Raw genomic sequence first — 17,491 nt, forward strand, 5'->3', positions numbered from 1 at the left:
TTAGCTCCAAAAGAAAATGAGCCTAACCCTCTTTCTACTGCAGTTGTGAATTCTCCATCAGAATAGTGAGACATGTTTGGAATAGAGGCAGGCCCTGTCTTTTGTTGAGACAGGCCACAGGGTAAACAAAATGCACCCAAGTGGAAGGTACATTCCTATGTAGTTCAGCAACTCAGCTTCCAATTGTGTGTGCCTGTGGGGGGCGGGGGGGTGCTTCTTTGAGATTCTAAGTGCAAAAGACATATGGACAGCCCCTGGAAAAAAAAGAAGCAAAAGTGGAGTAAAAGTGAGGGAGAAGTACAAGAGACGTGAGGAACCAAGCAGGGGTGCCAGAGCCAGGCCAGTGGAGAGGCAAAGCAGTAAACCTTTGGAGACTGAGGCAGGACAACCCGTTTCTGCTGATGGTCTTTGCCAGATGAAAGGCTGCCCTGGGGAACCTGTGTCCTCAACGGGGACGCTTCAAAGAGGGAAAAGCTCACTCTTTTTCCCTGCTAAACTCAGCCTGTTCTGAGGCTCCCTCCAGGCCTCAACTCCAACCCTGCTGCGTTGGAATGCATGGCGTGCCTGGACGGAGCGTCCTGAATGGGACGCTGCTGGCTGAGGTTGCCTGCTGCTCTCTGTGCTCATGTTTACCCAGGCTCCCAGCCAGCCACGTGAGCTCTCCACACAACTACAGTCTGCAGGGGAGTCCAAATCCACAGCACTGAGAGGAGGAGAGTAAATGATGTCCTCGGACAAGTTAATACATGGTTTATGAACAAAAGTTTAAACCTCTGGCATACATTAAAACAAGAAGGTATGTGTGCAAATGGTAACTCTTGTGAAAACTCAGATACGTTTTTGGTTAAAATAAACTCAGAATCACATTTTGATTAAAATAAACTCAGAATCACATTTTTTAGGCCTAATACTACTTTAGGAGTTTTTTTTTCAGTAGCCACATTTACCTATCTAATGCCATGACATAGAGACCCAATAGTGTTTTTGCGAACTCAGTGTAATTCTCAAAATGACCACGGAGATCAGGGGTCAGCACAATTTCCGTGAAGGGCCAGAGTAAATATTTGAGGCTTTGCGGGCCAGCTACCCAGTCTCTGTCGCAACTACGAGACTGCAGCAGGAAGCAGCCATCAGGGAATGCATAAACAAATGAGTATGGCCATATTCCAAAAAAACTTTATGGGCACTGAGACTTGAGTTTCATATAGTTTTCATGTGTTATAAAATATTATTTTATCAACTATGGCTACCTTGTGGGCTGTGGAAATGGGCAGACTTGGCCAAAAGCCCATACTGTGCTGCCCCTGATGTAGTGGCTGAAAGGTAAACGTTGCTGCTGTCACAGCAACAACTATGGGGCCACAAGGTTCAAAGACAGGCAGTGCAGGGGGCAAGAAGGCAGCATTTTGGGGCGCCTTGCTACTTTCAGCCGATGCTAGGACCAGCAGCATCAGGACCCCTGGATCCCACCCTGGACCTACAGATCCCAAATCTGTATGTAAAGAAGATCAGAAGGCAATTTGCAAGTTTGAAGGTTATGTTGAGGTTTGAGAAGGCTTGGCTGTGTGGCAGAAAGTTTGGGCTCTGGAATCAGAAGGTTTAGTTTAAATCATTGGGTCTCTCATTAGCTGTGTGGTCTTGAACAAATTATTACTATTATTATTATTATTATTTTATTATTAACCTGCCTATTTCCATGCCTAAAATGTGGGGATGATGATCTATGCTAAACACTTAGTACCTGGCAAGTGATGTTTATTAAATACTTACTATGATTCATTTTCATAAAAATCAATGCCCACCCACATACTCCTGAAGGCCACTTCCAAAGGACACACACATTTTTAGCCAGTCACTTGAGCTGCATTTCTGCCAAGGATAGCCCCCACCCACCCATCAATCCCATCCATGAATGAAAAGAAAGACGCCACACCTCCGGCTGCAGAGTGTGAAATCTATTGAGAGTGGTAAAGGGACAGCGGGGAGACGCGTCAGGTCTGCTGAGATGGCGTGCAGCACACGTACATGCTCTGTTTGGGGAACCGCGTCATTAAAGTTTTCAAACACATCTCTGTTTTGAACAGGATGTTTTGTTTTTTCATTAGCACGGTTTACTACTCTATAGCTTCTCCTAGAGTAAATAAATATAATAGCATTTTACAGAGCAACTACAGACGTATTTAGATGTTTGACAAGGTGCACTATTTCACAATCAGATGGAACTCTGAGTTAACAGCAAGATGTTTGTCATTTGTTTTGTTCACTGCTGTGGCGGGGGTGGTAACTTTTCCAGTTTATTCTTTGTTCACATGTTTAGTCACCAGCAGCCTCCAAAAGGCAAGGAAAAATAACAGTCTGTTAAAAAAAATTAAGTTGTAATTAGGTTTTGGGTTTTCCAACACCCTTAAAGTCAGATAATTTAAATTTACAAGAGAAAAAAATATATGCGTTATGGAAAACTAAGTAACAAAAAACTACTGAAAAATACATCTGTCCAACACAGTGGTCAGTGGTAAACAGCTCAGATGGGTAAAGAAAAGAAATACTCCTTCTAGAACATCAAGCAGTCCAATGACAAACTCTGCTTTTTTTTTTTCCTAGTGGCTATTTTCCTACCACAGTGTTGAGCTTCATTATTATATTAAATAACTTATATGGGTACAAAGGAGTTTGCTAACCAGCAGCCAACTCAAAACCTCATCGGAAGAGGGAGGAGAGAAATTCACAACACAGCACACACTAAGTCCACAGTCAGCTTCCAACCAGTCCTCTTCCTCCTGGCCATACCGCTGAGCTGAAGTTCGGGATCTCATGGGAGGGTTCTTTCCTCTCCCCCCTCTCCCTTTTCCACTTAAGTTAACAAAGGAACGTGGGCTTCCTAAGAGCCAGCACTCTGCTGGACAAGTCCCATTAGCAGCAAATGTTCAACCAAATAAGAAAAACACACACACAAAAGAAAGCTCCATCCAGGTGCAGAGCTGTGATTCACATGGAAATTCCAGGAGATGAGTCATGTGTGGAGCCAGGGTCTTCAGAGAGTTCCTCCTCAAGTGTCTTCAGAGAACACTTCAGTCTTGCAAAATCTGAGTCAGTCTGTCAGCTGTGGGGAATCGGATCCCGTCTGCTCTTCAGTGAGATTGCTTGCAGGGACTTTGTGACTTTTCGTAGCACTAGATGCCAGAGGACAAAGGCCAGAGCCCTCAGGACTGCGTGACCCAGCAGCAGCCAGAATCCAGTCTGTTAAACTCGGCCTAAGAGGCTTGACCTGAGCAATAAAAAAGACAACATAAGAACAAATGTGTCAGGTTGTTTTAAATAGGGTTAAAATGCTTTGCCAAATACTATAGTTTAATTTTTCCTATGTTTTAAGTTTCTTTTTTTTATATTTTTAAAAAGAGAAAGAAAAAATGGTAAGTGTAGTCCTGGTTTTGGGGGCAACACTTAGTTACTTAGTATAAATATATATTAATGGAGAAGGCAAAAGCTTTGTTTATAGGTAAGTCTATATCTTGAGTGGCTTTATATGAAAACAACAAAAAAAGAAAAGTCATTAATGATAGCTTTTAGCTATGTGCTAGTCTTATCACAGGCGGGTTTATTTAGTGAATAGAAGCATCTTCACACTCCATGCCCACTGAGGGAATTTAAATAACAAGTGACGAGGAAGGTGTGTCCCCTCAGAGGTGCGCAGGTCATTGCCACTGCTAAACCGAAGTGTCTGACTGGCTCCGGGGCCAGCAGGAAATGTACAAACGTCTCGCTGCCTTCAAAGCTAATGCTTGTACATGTTTTCAGGTAGGGTCATTAGCCTTAGAATCCGCCTAACACATGTGGTTTTGCAAATGATCATAACCTCTTTTCTTTTCTTTATCCTCTTTGTGGTTGCTACCATGCCTCAGCCAACACCTGAGTGACCCATTCTTCCTCCTCAATAGCCTCCTGCAGGAGCCTGTGTCCAGCGCTGTGGCCAACATAGGGACAGACCCTGTGCCAGCCCTTAAGGGGCTTACAGAGTAGTAGGAAAAAGCAGCACGTATACCGCCAAACCACACAGGGGCATAACAGGAGGGGAAGGTGGCCAGAGTGCAGATGGGTCAGGGTGCGGGGGGTGTTGGAGGGAGGGCTCTAACGTTGGACAGGACATGGAAGAGGCAGGGTTCATGGCTGAAACCCAGACTCAAAGGAGAGTTGTCCTTTAAGGCCCCTTACAGACAATTTTAACATGGAAACTAGTCTTTAATACCAAAAATACCACTCTTCCGTGTTTGTACACATACTCCCTCATACACCCTTCATTCAATTCGTACCACTACTAGTCCCTCGATGAATTCTTATGCAGAGCATTGTTACTGAGCACTGCTGAGCTAAGCTGCATTGACGGATGCACTCATGGCTTCGCATCTGAATTTACACCAGTGCAGTACAACCTCTTTTTTAATGTCACATTTCTAAACTGTCTCCTGAATTCTTGGGTCACATTTCAACCAGTCAGCTGTTAAATGTCACTGTATACTGCATGTAAGTACATACAAATATGGGAGGAAATTACATAGTTCAATCTTTAGCTTTCACAATCAACCTTTGCACCTATAGACCCTTCCAAAGGGACCACTCCTCCATGGGGATGTGGCATGAAAGAATAATACTGTGAAGGGAGTAACAGCCAGAAAAGCATGTGGAAGGTCTGGATTTCACAGGTGAGGCAGGGGCCAGGTGTCACTTCTGTGGAGTGAACTCAGCTGCTTAACAATTTTTTTTAAATCTATACGAAAAGTAACAATAGCTAAGTTGCACTCAGGGGTTGTACCAGCTTAATATTTTTTTAAAAAATAGAAAGGGAGGATTAGAGAGGAGAAACATGGAAGGCAAATTTTATCTAAAAAGGATAACTAAAATGAGCAATTTCCTAATTTTTTATCCAGCATGGTGTATTCTAACGTTCATGTTTTATACATACGTAAGTAATAGTTAAGAGTGCTGTTAGTATCTTTTCATATCAACGCTGAGTAACAGAAGATTTTAATATAGGTGTGCACTAGCGGGCACAAAATTCCATGAAAGTAGAATTGGGCATCAGCCCAGCAAGCGGTTCCGTCCCCCTGACTCCAGCTATTGGCCATACCTTCTTCATGTTTGGGTTTACCTAGCCCCAGACTTGTTCTAAGGATGATAATTCCTGTGACAATGTACTTCACCCTTCCTCACTGAGAAGTACAAGGATGGCCTAGATTTTCCACTGAAACAAACAAAATCGCACAGAACCAAATACACCTTAGATATATATCCTTGTTCATGAAACCTCATCCGATAGTATTTAATGAAGGCTCCCAAATGACTGTGGGAAGAAGAGAAAATGTGCTTGTCCACTTTGGTATAAAAAGGTACATATTCCCAGTGTCTTAGTTTAGAAATACAAATACAACAATTTTGATTATATCATTATTATCCTGGAATGCTATTGCCTATTAAAGTATTTCAAATGGTTAAAATACAAATCTACCTATCCTAGTTTTGTTTGAAAATACATTTATTTAAAAATATGAATAGATTAACAAAATATTTCATTAGAAAAGATTCTGGGTTATGTTTAAAATCCCAACTCTCTCTCTTTCTCAAACCAGAGTGGGGACTAAGATCCAGTCGGGATGTGACACAAATGTACTCAGCCAGCTGGCACCGAGGTCTCTTTTATCTCAAGTCAATAAAATTTTAGTGTTAGAACTATTCAGAAATACAGTCCAAACTCCTCTGAGGTGAAGAGAATGAGTCAGTGTTCTCTTAACCACAGCATAGGTAATTTCAGTTCCTCCTTCCTTAAAATAATGGGAGATAGAAAGAAAAACAGGCACTGTATAAATCTGCCAATATAAAAAAAAAAGGAAAACAATAAAACGGAATGATGGCAATGAGGATTTTAAGCCACGGAGAGTTCAGTTAACAGGAGATAAGACACAGAGGACTAGGAACACACAGGCAGGGACATCCTACAGAAAGTGTGGCTCTCTTCAGGGAAGGCCGGCCCCTTTAAATTAAGCCAAGTGAGGAGAAGCAATGAGACCCACCTTAAAGACTTCCATCTGTCTTTCTCTATGTGATTTTCAGGTCCTTCGCTCTCATAGGAAGCCAAGTACAGAGCTACAATCAACCAAAAGTGAGAACACATTAACATTAAAGCCTTCTCCTGACATCACATCTACCAGCATTCATCCCCCGCTTTCACCTGGGCCGAACCCGGCAGCAAGAAACATTCCTTAGCACATCAGTTACGACAGCAGCGTCCGAGTTCCATTAAAACACAGAATATCATTTTGCCCCTGATCGACCATCTCCACAAAAACTCAAGGGCCTCTAGGCCAACGTGGCACTTCATTAACTATGAGACAATTTATGAGCCAAAAAAAGGCTTACAAATGCAATCGCACGATGTTATCCCATACTCACATTCATGCTCTTTACAAAGGAGGGGATGGGAGGGGCATTCATTCCTGGTGGCCTCGATTTTTTTTAAACCCATAGGTGAAAAGCCAATGGAAATTGTCTAGGCCAATTTTCCATTCTTTTAATATACTTTATTTCTAAACCTAAAAGCATCTTCATTCAAAGATTTAAAAGCTTGTTATTAATCCCATGTAGAGATGGAAAATGATCAATCAAATCCCCTCTAGAATGGTAATATTAATTCCAAATGTTCTTCAGTTATTATCACAAACATTATCCATCTGCTACAGGATTATTAGTTAATAGATGCTACTGATTTCTATAATATTAGGATAAAACACATAAATAGAATAAACCCCCAAGTCTTTTGTAAATAACTTAACTCTCTACTCGTCATTTTTTCCATTTGTCAATCACTTTATCTGCCTCAAATTCCCTATTATTTTAATAAGTAAAGACTTTCCACTGCTTTTTCAAACAGTAGGAGGAGGCAATTAACTGTTTGTTCACCTTGAATGTGATCATGCCACAAAACCTCTTCCTTTCTCCCTTGAAGCAAGCTCAAACAAAGAAAAAAAATTCCTTTAAAAACTCTCCACTGATGCCCAAACCTTTGCAGATCTCATAGTATAAAGAATGCTTAACCCAGAAACATATTCTTTATGGTGAATATTAAGTGAGTATGTGGAAACTATGTTAGGGATCTATAATCCCAGAGAAAATCCCAGTTTTCTCTGCAACAGAAAATTCTTCAGATGGAATAGGTCAGAAGCCATGCCTCCTGCTGTATGCAGAACCAGGCACCAAGCATGTATACACTCATTTCCTAACAGCAGGGTTTGGGGGTGTCAGTGGCAGCGCCAGAGGAACGGCCTACTCACAATCCTCACTGAAGACTGGCACTGTGAGCAGGTACTGCAAGATCTTCCGGTCCCTCTCAAACGGGCATTCCACTTGTTTCCACGTCATGAATTCACTCACTTGTTTGGCCAGTTCCCAAAATTTCTACAGAAGAATAAAGAATTTATTTGTTTATTATATAAAAAAATTATAAAGAAGCTTATTATATAAAGAAATTCTTTATTTCTTTATATATAGAAAAGCTTATTATATAAAGAAATTCTTTATTACATAAAGAATTTAAAAGTAGTCATCACAAACTATAAGCTTAGGCCCTGCCTGGTATAGCTCAATGGATTGAGCATGGGCCTGTGAACCAGAGGGTTGCCAGTTCGATTCCCAGTCAGGGCACATGCCTGGGTTGTGGGCCAGGTCGCCAGTCAGGGGCACATGAGAGGCAACCACACATTAATGTTTCTCTCCCTTTCTTTCTCCTTCCCTTCCCCTCTAAAAATAAAGAAATAAAATCCTTAAAAACTTATAAGCTTGGAAGAACTCATTTTATTTAATGTTTTTCTCTGGCTTCCAATATTCTGAACTACATAATTTTTTAAATTTCATAAAAACTAGGTGTAGGTATCTGCTAGGTACAGGTAGAAATTTACTCAAGTACTTCCAAATAACTAATAATAATGATGCAGCTCATTTATTCTGCTTGGTATTATTATTCTCTTACAAAATGTAGGCAAAGAGAAGACTTGGTTCTAGAACTCCAGAACCAACTTGGCTGCCCAGCCTCAGGTGCAGGGCCGGGGGCGCTCAACCCCACCGAGCTCAGACGTTTCAGCCTCACCTCAAAGTTGACGTGGCCATTCGGAAGGCGGTTGGCACAGCCCTCGTTGAGGAAATAAATATCTTTGATTAAAAGACTGAAGAATGGTATCACAATCTGAAAAAAAAAAGATTCTGGTTTGTTTTGTGCAGATAAACATTTAGCCTCTTGTCAAACAGTATAAGAAATTAATGAACAACATTAACATTACATAACTCGGGGTTATGTAAAAGGCCAGAGTGAATTAAGATACAGTGTTCCATTTACCATCCATGACAGCAGCTTCCCAATTTACACAATGTTGCTTAGGACACAAATGCTATTAACAACCAAAGCACAGCAAACACAAGTAGCATTGGACAGTGGATGTCTTCATGTTATTCCTATGGTATTCCTAGTTTTCTCAATGCAATGGCATATAATAAAATCTGAAAGTTCTAACTATAATCAAAGGGAGAAGATCTAAAAGAACCCTTGTTTTTCATTGGTCAAATTATTAATAGCATACCTGTCATAGAAGGTACCAAGATTTTAAGATGTGTCACCCATCTCCCTACTAGAATCTGTATGGTTATATCACTGCCTCATTTTAGATGATTTTTTTTTTTGATGAGGATTTCATTTTACTCTAGAAGACATTGCACAAGGTAACATGAGAGCTCAGGGTTTTAAGTATTAGCTGCCCCAGACTCTGCACTGAGTAAACCTGCCTTCAGATGACAGAACAAGTCAGCACCAGTTCTCAGGGGAAATCACCAGAGGAGTACCTTACACCAATGTGGTGAGAGGTGCCGAGTGAAGGAGGAATATACATTTGCATATTAAAATTAATGGTTATTGGAAAAATGATGAGCCTTTTCCTGCCTCATGTCTTTGGTTTGATGAGTTCATATTTAATTAATGAACCTAAAATAATAATAATCTCTAAGAAAGTCCCCGAAATCATACTAAGCCCACAGTGAACAGAGAACAAAGCTGGAACACAGTAACTTACACTTTCTTTCAAATGCCAACATGACTTCGAAGATTCTAAACTTGCCACAATGCAAATAATGCTCCAAACACAACTTGTGGGCCTATGCTGTTTACCCAAGAGCAGGTTTTTGAAGTTTGCCTAGCTTATGACTCATGTGATACATCTACACCAAATGAATGGGAGGTCTGCGAAACACACATTTTGGCTCATCACCAAAAATATTAAGTATCAATTTCCACTTCTAGAGAGAGATTCAGATTCTCCCCTAAAGTCTTTTTTGAAAGCTTTGATTTTTTTTTTTGTTTCATTGATCTCTGAAATAGCCCAAATGAATGAATCTTGCTTCTGACCACCCCTTGGAATATCGTATTTTAATCATCTGCTACTTGTCTGCGATGGGAGTCTCTCAAGCTGAATCACTGAAGATCCCCCTCTCCCTCAAATGATACTAGTGTCTCTGTTATTCTAGAATTAAACAGATGCAGTACCAACGACAAGAGCACAACACCTGAACCTCGTTTCTTGGAAAGACCACTTGTGACTGAGCAGCACTGGACTTTGGCCTCCAACAAACGTCAGTTTAAAATCTGACTCCACAATTTGCTGGAGGCGTGAGCAAGGGGCCTGGAACTGTGGCTGGGGGCCCAGCCCACCAGCTGTTTTGGGATAGCTGAAGAACCACACAGCTTATGTTTTTAAATGGCTGGAAAAATATCAAACGAATAATATTTCGTGAGTGTGAAAATGATATGAAATTCAATTATAGCAGCCATACAGCTCTACCAGGAAGGAGCCACGCTCATTCATCCACATATTGTCTGTGTCTGCTGACGTGCTACCTACTGTATCAGAGTTGAGCAGCTGCAACAGAAATGGTATGGCCCATAACGCCTCAAATATTTAGGATCTGATCCTTGACAGAAGAAGTTCGCGGATCCCTAGTAAAGCCTAACATAAGAAAGCCTAGTGCCCTCACCTTAAAATGACAACAGCAAGCAACTAGCTCATTGAATCATGGTGAGGATTAAATTAAATAATACAAGTTTGACTTCAATGAAGCACTCCCCCCAAAAACAATGGGCCCCATACAAAAGATGGGTATATTATTGATGTGCTTAAAAGATTATAAAAATGCATCATCATAAGGCAGCCCCAGGGAAATGAGGCTACATTATAATCGAGATGCAGTGTTTACACATTGTAATAGCTTTCAAGCAAGAACTCTATTTCTGTGCTCTGTTCTGTAGTGCTGGGCTGTGAGAGTCACGGGGTGCTGATTACACACTGTTTCATACTGGCATTTAAACTTTTCATAAGTTCGTGTCGTGTGCCTCTTGTTGGGTGACGAAGGCTACACATTATGTGATTTTTGCATTCATGGTGCCTGCCAGATGCTCTACTACTGACTGAATCACTCTTCCAAGGAAACAGAAATATAAGTAATCTTCCTTAAGATACTTTCCTGCTCCGTTCCTTATGCTCCTATGCAAGAAAAAAATCTCATGGGCTTCTTCAACTTCTCTTTTACTCACATCTAGTTCCCTTCAGCTCTCTAGCCCCTATCTAAATCTAACAGAACAAAGGTCCTACAGACTTTGCATTTCCGTGAGCTAAGGGGAATGTAGGGGTTACTAACAGCAGAGAGCAACAGTCTGGTTCCTAGGAGGTCTCCAACAATGGAGAACTCACATAATAATGGCTTCCAGTTCCCTCTCAGCATGTTCTTAATTCAGAGACTCGGCCACTACACGGTAAAGGCGCCACCAGTTCCACACCTGGAAATTCAGGCTGATGAGCACACACAAGCTCCCATGAACAAAAGGAGAATGGGAAGAGGATTTAAAGCCATGTGATTGTATGAAAAATAGTTAAAAATCTGGAGGCACGTGTTCCCATAGGAAAAAAAAAAACTATTTGAAGACCATTTCAGGCCCCTGTATGGAAGACAGATTTGATTTGTTCTATCGGAAAGTATTAGATGTGCAACTTTGGCCACATGAACTCGAGATCTGAAAGAATATCCAAGATTCTCTTACTCTAGTTTTGTGTCTGTAAAGATTTTAAAACAGGAAATTACTTAGGAATGTTTATATCATAGACTTTGAGACTAATTGTGAAAAAGAAATAGCATATTTCTTTTTACAAGATGGTGGTTTCATTTGTTTTATAAACTAGAGAGTACAATTCATGTGCTCACACAGAACTGATTTAAAAAAACACCCAGACTGCTTCAGCTGGTGTGGCACAGGCATCTGGGTGTCATTGTGCAAACCAAAAGGTGGCCCGTTGGGTCCCTGGTTGGGGCACACACCTGGGTTGTGGCCTCAGTCCCCAGTTGGGGCATGTGTGGGGCACTGGTCGATATTTTTCTCTTGCATAGAAATTTCTCTCCTCCTCTTTCTCCCTCCCTTCCCCTCTCTAAAAATCAAAAATTAAATTAAATTTAATTAATTAGAACTAAGAAGACAGAATTTATTAAATGATATAAAAGGTAAATAATTTGGGTATTTTTCCCCTGGAGAATGCTATTAGGGGCCCACAGATATTCAATGAGATTTGGGGGGGGGTGGTGAGACTGTTTTGACGACTGCAGCAGCTCCCCAATACGAGGCATGATTCTGTGGCTGCCTCGCTGAGGCAGAGCCCATGGACCTGTCACTGTGGGCCGGGCAGACGTGCAGAGGGGCCCAAGCCCCTGACACAGACTGGTGAGGGAGAAGCTGCAGACAGCCTCCAATGTGTCCTCACTTCTCAGGGCGCGGGATCCTCCCTGCATGTGCTCACCTTCCGAAGCTCAGAAAACTTCGGATGCGATCTTTTCTCAATCTAGTCACAAGAGTCCTGGGATTTGGCCAAATTAAATTGAAAAGCTTGGCTACATTAAAGAAAACTCCACAGGGCTACATTATAGAAAGTTAATTCTGCTTCATCCCCTCTCTGATCTTGTTTCTTTATTTAAAGAAAAGTTCATGTATTTACAGTATCTCTCCAACATTATCAGAACTGCTATTTCAGATTTTGTTGCACCCCAAGTTAGCTTTTTTAAAAGGTGGGGGTTATTTTGGTGTTTGTTTTTATTTTAGATCCTGAGGCTAAGGTTTTTTCAGGGGAAGTGATTAAGAAACCCTGAACTATTTTTACCTTCATTTTCTTCTCTTTGTTGAAGATACAGTTTAAGTTAAAAGACGGACAGATTCTACGCAGAAAAGAACTTTTATCAAGCAGCCTTCGTCAGCCCTTTACCACACCCAGGTATTTACTTCTTGTATAGCATGATCTCCAAATGTGGAGACGACTCATCCTTCCAATGTAAGGAAATCAAACACTGGAATGTGCCGACAAAGGGCCCTCAGAGTCAAGAGCACGGTGGAGCCAGGGTGGTATGAAATTGTTCAAGGGCAGGGTAAATAGAGTAAGAATTATTCACTTCTCAGACATCATTCTTGTGCTTTTCTGCCACCCACATATCCAATTAGTAACAGCAGGCCTAATGCTGCAGCAACTAACCTACTTTCTGAAAATAAATGACTTAACCACGGGAGGTAAGCTGATTCTCGTAAGGGAAAAGGTTACATTCAGTCAGCTACCTTGTGCAGAGCTTAAAACATCTATTTTCCATTAAATCAAATTACTCTCTAATAGTATTAGTCATCTTAACATATGACTTAATTTATTTCTTGAAATGAGGCTAAGACACATCATGAAAAAACTATTTAAATAATGCAATAATAACACAGTAACATACATTCGCAAAATTCTACACCAAGCTACTCTTTCCCTTTCTGCAGCACAGCTTTCCTTTAGCACTCCCCCCTTCTCTGTGTGGCAAGTGATAAAATTTCTACAGTATATCAGCTTTCTTAGCTTTGGACAGGTAAAAGAAGCTCAGTATAACAGTTCACATTGCATTTCAGTGCAACACATGGCAACTCTGCCATGAATACAACTCCTGTAAACACATACCTTCTCTCTGCTGCTGTGAGCAGTTAAAGACCTCTGTGCGGCCCCACGAAGAGCTGTTCGGTAATTATAGAAATTGCTGGAAGGGTCCATCTGATGCTACAGACAAAAGAGAGGAAAGAATAAACTATTTACTTCTCACCTGCAGAAAGCTTACAAGATCAGACTTTTAACTCTACATAGAAATTTCAAAATAACTTGGGAACTCATTAAGAATGTGATTTATCTCTTTTATACACACACAGGCATGAAACACGTAAGAACACAAATGGTTTCTATTCTGAGGTTTGGTTTATTTCCATAAGCTAATGTCAGTTTTGATAATGCTAAACCCAGACCAAATTCTTTCCGGGTTAACTGTTGAGATTAGACTTAAACCTGGTAAGAACAAGCACCAACATAAGAGACCACCCCTGATGACATTTGAAGGTGAATATATGACGGTTAGCCATCAGACAGAGACCCAGTACTTTATAGTGAACTTGCTCTGTGCTGTTGGTAACAAATCATTCATAAATGATTGAGGCATACTACCTCATGAGAAGGAAAAGAAGTTTATTACACACTATGAATAAGGCAAAATGTAATATATCCAACGTTAATTCCAATTTGGGGCAAAATATACTTTCTTAGTATCTCCAAAATTAGCAGATTCGAAGCACCAATATACCAAGGCAATAATGATATGAATATGGTTCAAACACAAGTGCCTTCATGTACACGTCTTACTGCCTTGAGAATCATATGGGAAGGGCTTTTTCACAGGTTAGCTGTGTTGAAAAGATGGAGAATGAGTGTTTTTGTGGGGGTGAGGAACTCCTTCCGTGGGGTACTGTAAATAAGTAAGGTCAGTGGGCGCACACTGAAGTAGAACTCCAGACTGTTCAGGACCCAAATTCCACCCTGGCACATGACGGGATGAGACTGACAGGTCACCACCTCTTCAGTCGATTCACCCTGAAATGCACACCTCACTCTCTGAAAGGGCTCATCTAGAACCTGATTCATCACCCCGCCCCTCAATTCTACCCCCTTTCCTTTCCCTGGGTCTGAACGGTAGGCTTTCTTCTGTGCAGAACTATCTGATCAAGAGGCAGGATCACATAGAGGAATCAGCTTTTTCCAGGTATAAAATGTTACCTAGCAGCAAAATACAGCTTCACGTACCTCAAGAATGTCGAACTTTGCGGTCTTCACTTTGGCCCAAGTTTTCTTTAATCGAGAGACTGGGCTCATATTCATGCCAGCTTTGCATTTAAAATGGGATGGGGAAAAAAGTTGAAAGAGAGAAATAATAAAAGTCACTCTAACTCAGAAAACACGTTAAGTGTAAGTTAAACTTTATAAAAAGAAAGCTGCCAACAGTTTTGCAAAGGGATTAGCACCGTTTTACACTCCCACATCCTCACCAATATTTGGTGCGGCCAATCTTTTTAATTTTAGTCATTCCAGTGTGGGAAATGATATTTCACTGTGATTTCAATTTGTATGTTTCTGATGATTAATGATGTGGATGGAGTACCTTTTCATATACTTATTATGCACTAGTACAGCTTCTTTTGTGAAGTGTTCAAATACATTAACCTTTTTTCACTGGGTTACATGTCTTACTACTGATCTGTGGGGTTCTTTATAGATTCTAGATACAAGTTATTTTTCAACTATACACATTATAAATACTTTCTCCCATAATATGTCTTGTCTTAACATTTCCCTAATGGTAAAGGGGAAAAATAAATAAGTAAATACTAAATGTATTCCATGAATTCTTGCATACTTAAAATTAAGTCATCATCTATTACCTAGACTCTGGATCTTCAAGGTCCCCTATTTAAATACCATTCTGGTCAGTATTTTTATGGGAAAGACAAAGGGAAATGATATGAAAAGAAAATGGAAAAAGAAATTGGTGAGAGGATTTATTAGGATGAAAATTATTGAAGTAGATTTGGTGGATTCTCGGGCTCACACTGAGCCTGACTCTGAAGAGCCAGGTAAACACACAAATGTTTACTGAGCACGTGCGGTGTGGGTGAAAGGCGTATCATTTATGAAAATGTTCCAGTTTCTTAAGCCACCCTCTTGTCCACACTGATTAAATCATATAATTTAATCTCAGGTCAAATATTTCTATAATATTGGATACACAAGCTTCCCAAACACTTTTTGAGCGCAATTTATACAAATATCTCATCTACAAGCTATAATAGGTAAACATTCAGATGAGGATAAATTGACTAAATGTATTTCATGAAGTTTAGTACACTTCAAAAAGATTATACAGACTTGTACCAATTCTGTACATTCTGAACATTCTGAAACAATTCAGGATTAAAAAGTACAGTTTTCATGAACAAAACTGTATTATTTGTAAATTTTCAGAAGATACATTTCACAAGACCTATGAAAATGGACCTAGAAAAATAAAGGACATGTATCCTCCAAAAAGTACTCACAGATTATTGCCATCAAGGAATTAAAGTTGCCAATGTTAAAACACTCTCGAGCGACATCAATGAAATACTCAATCATCCTTGCCCGATGCTTCTTCTTTACAGGCTGCATAGAAAAAAGAAAAATGAGGGCAGTCATCCAACATGCAGGCCCAACAGATGTAAAATAACTATAAAAAAATTATAGGGAGTGCTCAGAGAGAGAAAATTCATTTCCTCACCATGCAGATTTCTGTAGCAACCAAGTAGCTGAGGCGGTTAAACCATTCCACATAAGCCTCTAAGTTTCGTGTTTTCTTCCGTTCAGTGTAGCAACTCTAAAAGGAAAGCAAAGCGAACAGATGAGTTGATGAGTTGGACAAAAAGAAGAGTGCATTAGACTCTCATTTTTGTCAGTTTATACTCAGTTTATGGATTAGGAAATCTTTACAGGAAAAGAGACAGAGAGAAAGATGGAGAGAAAGAGACAGAGACACTACTGTTTCTGACTCTCTTTACAGAAATATCATAATCTCTTAGTATATAGAGTCCAGTGAAACCCGTAAAGTCTAGAAATGTACTCTAATACCTTCATTACAGTGTCCTTCACTCCCAGGAAATTAAGTTACTCTGGGTGGGAACTGTTCTCAAAAATACAATTCAACGGAAGGGTTTTAACTGCATTCTAAGACCACATTGCCTAATGCAAGGGGTATGAATACCAATGACTACTAACATAACAAGAAGAAGATGAGAATGCCTGAGACTAGAAATTTTTTTTTCTAAAAATTAAGCCTAGGACAAAATTTTGGAGCATCACGTAGCAAGAAACCATATTTCAAGACAGATAAATGGAAGTCTACACCATCATGGTCCTTAATAGGGTGAATAACTTATTGTTGAAAAACCAAAGAAGTTAAGCTCATCTTGGAGATCAAGGCCAAGCCTGAACAAGTTAATTAGACCCCTTTTTCCTCCTTTCAAAAGAAACAAATACACAAAAAAGTCCACTAGCCTTCTATTGATTGCAAAACCTAATCTTCGCTTCCTGTACTGAGGGAAACTGTTCTAAGGCCGGAAAACAGCTGTGGCCCCTATTCCCAAAGGGGAATTTTCATTAGTGGGTGATACAGTCTTTGTCTAGTAATTTGAAATGCTTCTGGAGGTCACTGGGGAAAAAATGTCTATGTGTGTACACTGATTTGATAGTCTATGCCCAGTGTAATTTTCCTTACATGCTCGCTTCACTCAGACAATAAACCTTTCATGAGGGATTCACCTTAACACAGGAGGCCGAGCAGTAGGGTCCCTGACTCACCACCCTGGATGTGCATCCTGTCTTCATGGCCCCTGCGATTGTTGAGTCACGAGCAGAGCATTCTCTCGTAATTTCTTTTTCATTTAATCTGCTAAAACCATTATGATTGTATCTCCTAACTGCATCACCGCAAATGCCTGCATCTACTTGCTCATTAAATTTCCCAGTAAGGAAGAAGAAGAGGCTCAAAGTCGGTAAGAGGGTAAGAATACTGGAAAGGCACTTGGACACCTGGCTCAGGAACAACTGCAAAGAATCAGACATGGCTGATTTTAACGAACTATAGAAATGATCCCTGAAAGTATAGTCTTAGACATGGCTGATTTTAAAACTTAAAACAAAATAGTTCCAATTTCTGTCTCCTACATCCACTGTTGTAGGCTAAGGAATTCCATTTCTGATTTCAGGGATGACCTCTGGGTAGACTGATTACCTTGTCATTGTCCAAAGGGTCCTTCTGCACAAATGCCTGAACAAATTCTTCTGGTCCAATGTAATTGAGCCTTTCCTGAAACACAAACCCAGCAGGTCAACAGTGTTTTAAAAAAAATGAGAAGAAATGGACTTTCAACTGTGTATTGACTTTTAGTACTACCCCCATTTTTTAATGCAGCTTGTAAAATGAGCCTTTAACCCTAAGCAGACACAATTTTCTGCTTAAGTCAGTGTTCCACTAGATAGTGAAAGGCTGACCT

At 40.3% G+C, this 17,491-nt stretch overlaps 1 protein-coding gene across 2 annotated transcripts in view; it reads right to left on the bottom strand.

Moving 5' to 3' along the window:
• Positions 1-1,940: 1,940 nt before the first annotated feature.
• RASGEF1B (RasGEF domain family member 1B) overlaps positions 1,941-17,491 on the bottom strand; it is a 521,074-nt gene continuing 505,523 nt past the window's right edge. For both annotated transcript variants that reach the window (XM_036022574.1, XM_028505978.2), the window contains 9 exons: positions 17,230-17,304; positions 15,721-15,816; positions 15,503-15,605; positions 14,214-14,293; positions 13,050-13,145; positions 8,132-8,227; positions 7,320-7,443; positions 6,063-6,135; positions 1,941-3,265 (listed from right to left, as the gene is read on the bottom strand). In XM_036022574.1, coding sequence (XP_035878467.1) covers positions 3,241-3,265; positions 6,063-6,135; positions 7,320-7,443; positions 8,132-8,227; positions 13,050-13,145; positions 14,214-14,293; positions 15,503-15,605; positions 15,721-15,816; positions 17,230-17,304 — 768 coding nt within the window. In that variant the 3' untranslated portion in view covers positions 1,941-3,240. The remainder of the gene's footprint in view (positions 3,266-6,062; positions 6,136-7,319; positions 7,444-8,131; positions 8,228-13,049; positions 13,146-14,213; positions 14,294-15,502; positions 15,606-15,720; positions 15,817-17,229; positions 17,305-17,491) is intronic.

Source organism: Phyllostomus discolor, chromosome 1 (assembly GCF_004126475.2).
Source record: "Phyllostomus discolor isolate MPI-MPIP mPhyDis1 chromosome 1, mPhyDis1.pri.v3, whole genome shotgun sequence".
In the NCBI taxonomy this organism is placed as follows: Eukaryota; Metazoa; Chordata; class Mammalia; order Chiroptera; family Phyllostomidae; genus Phyllostomus; species Phyllostomus discolor.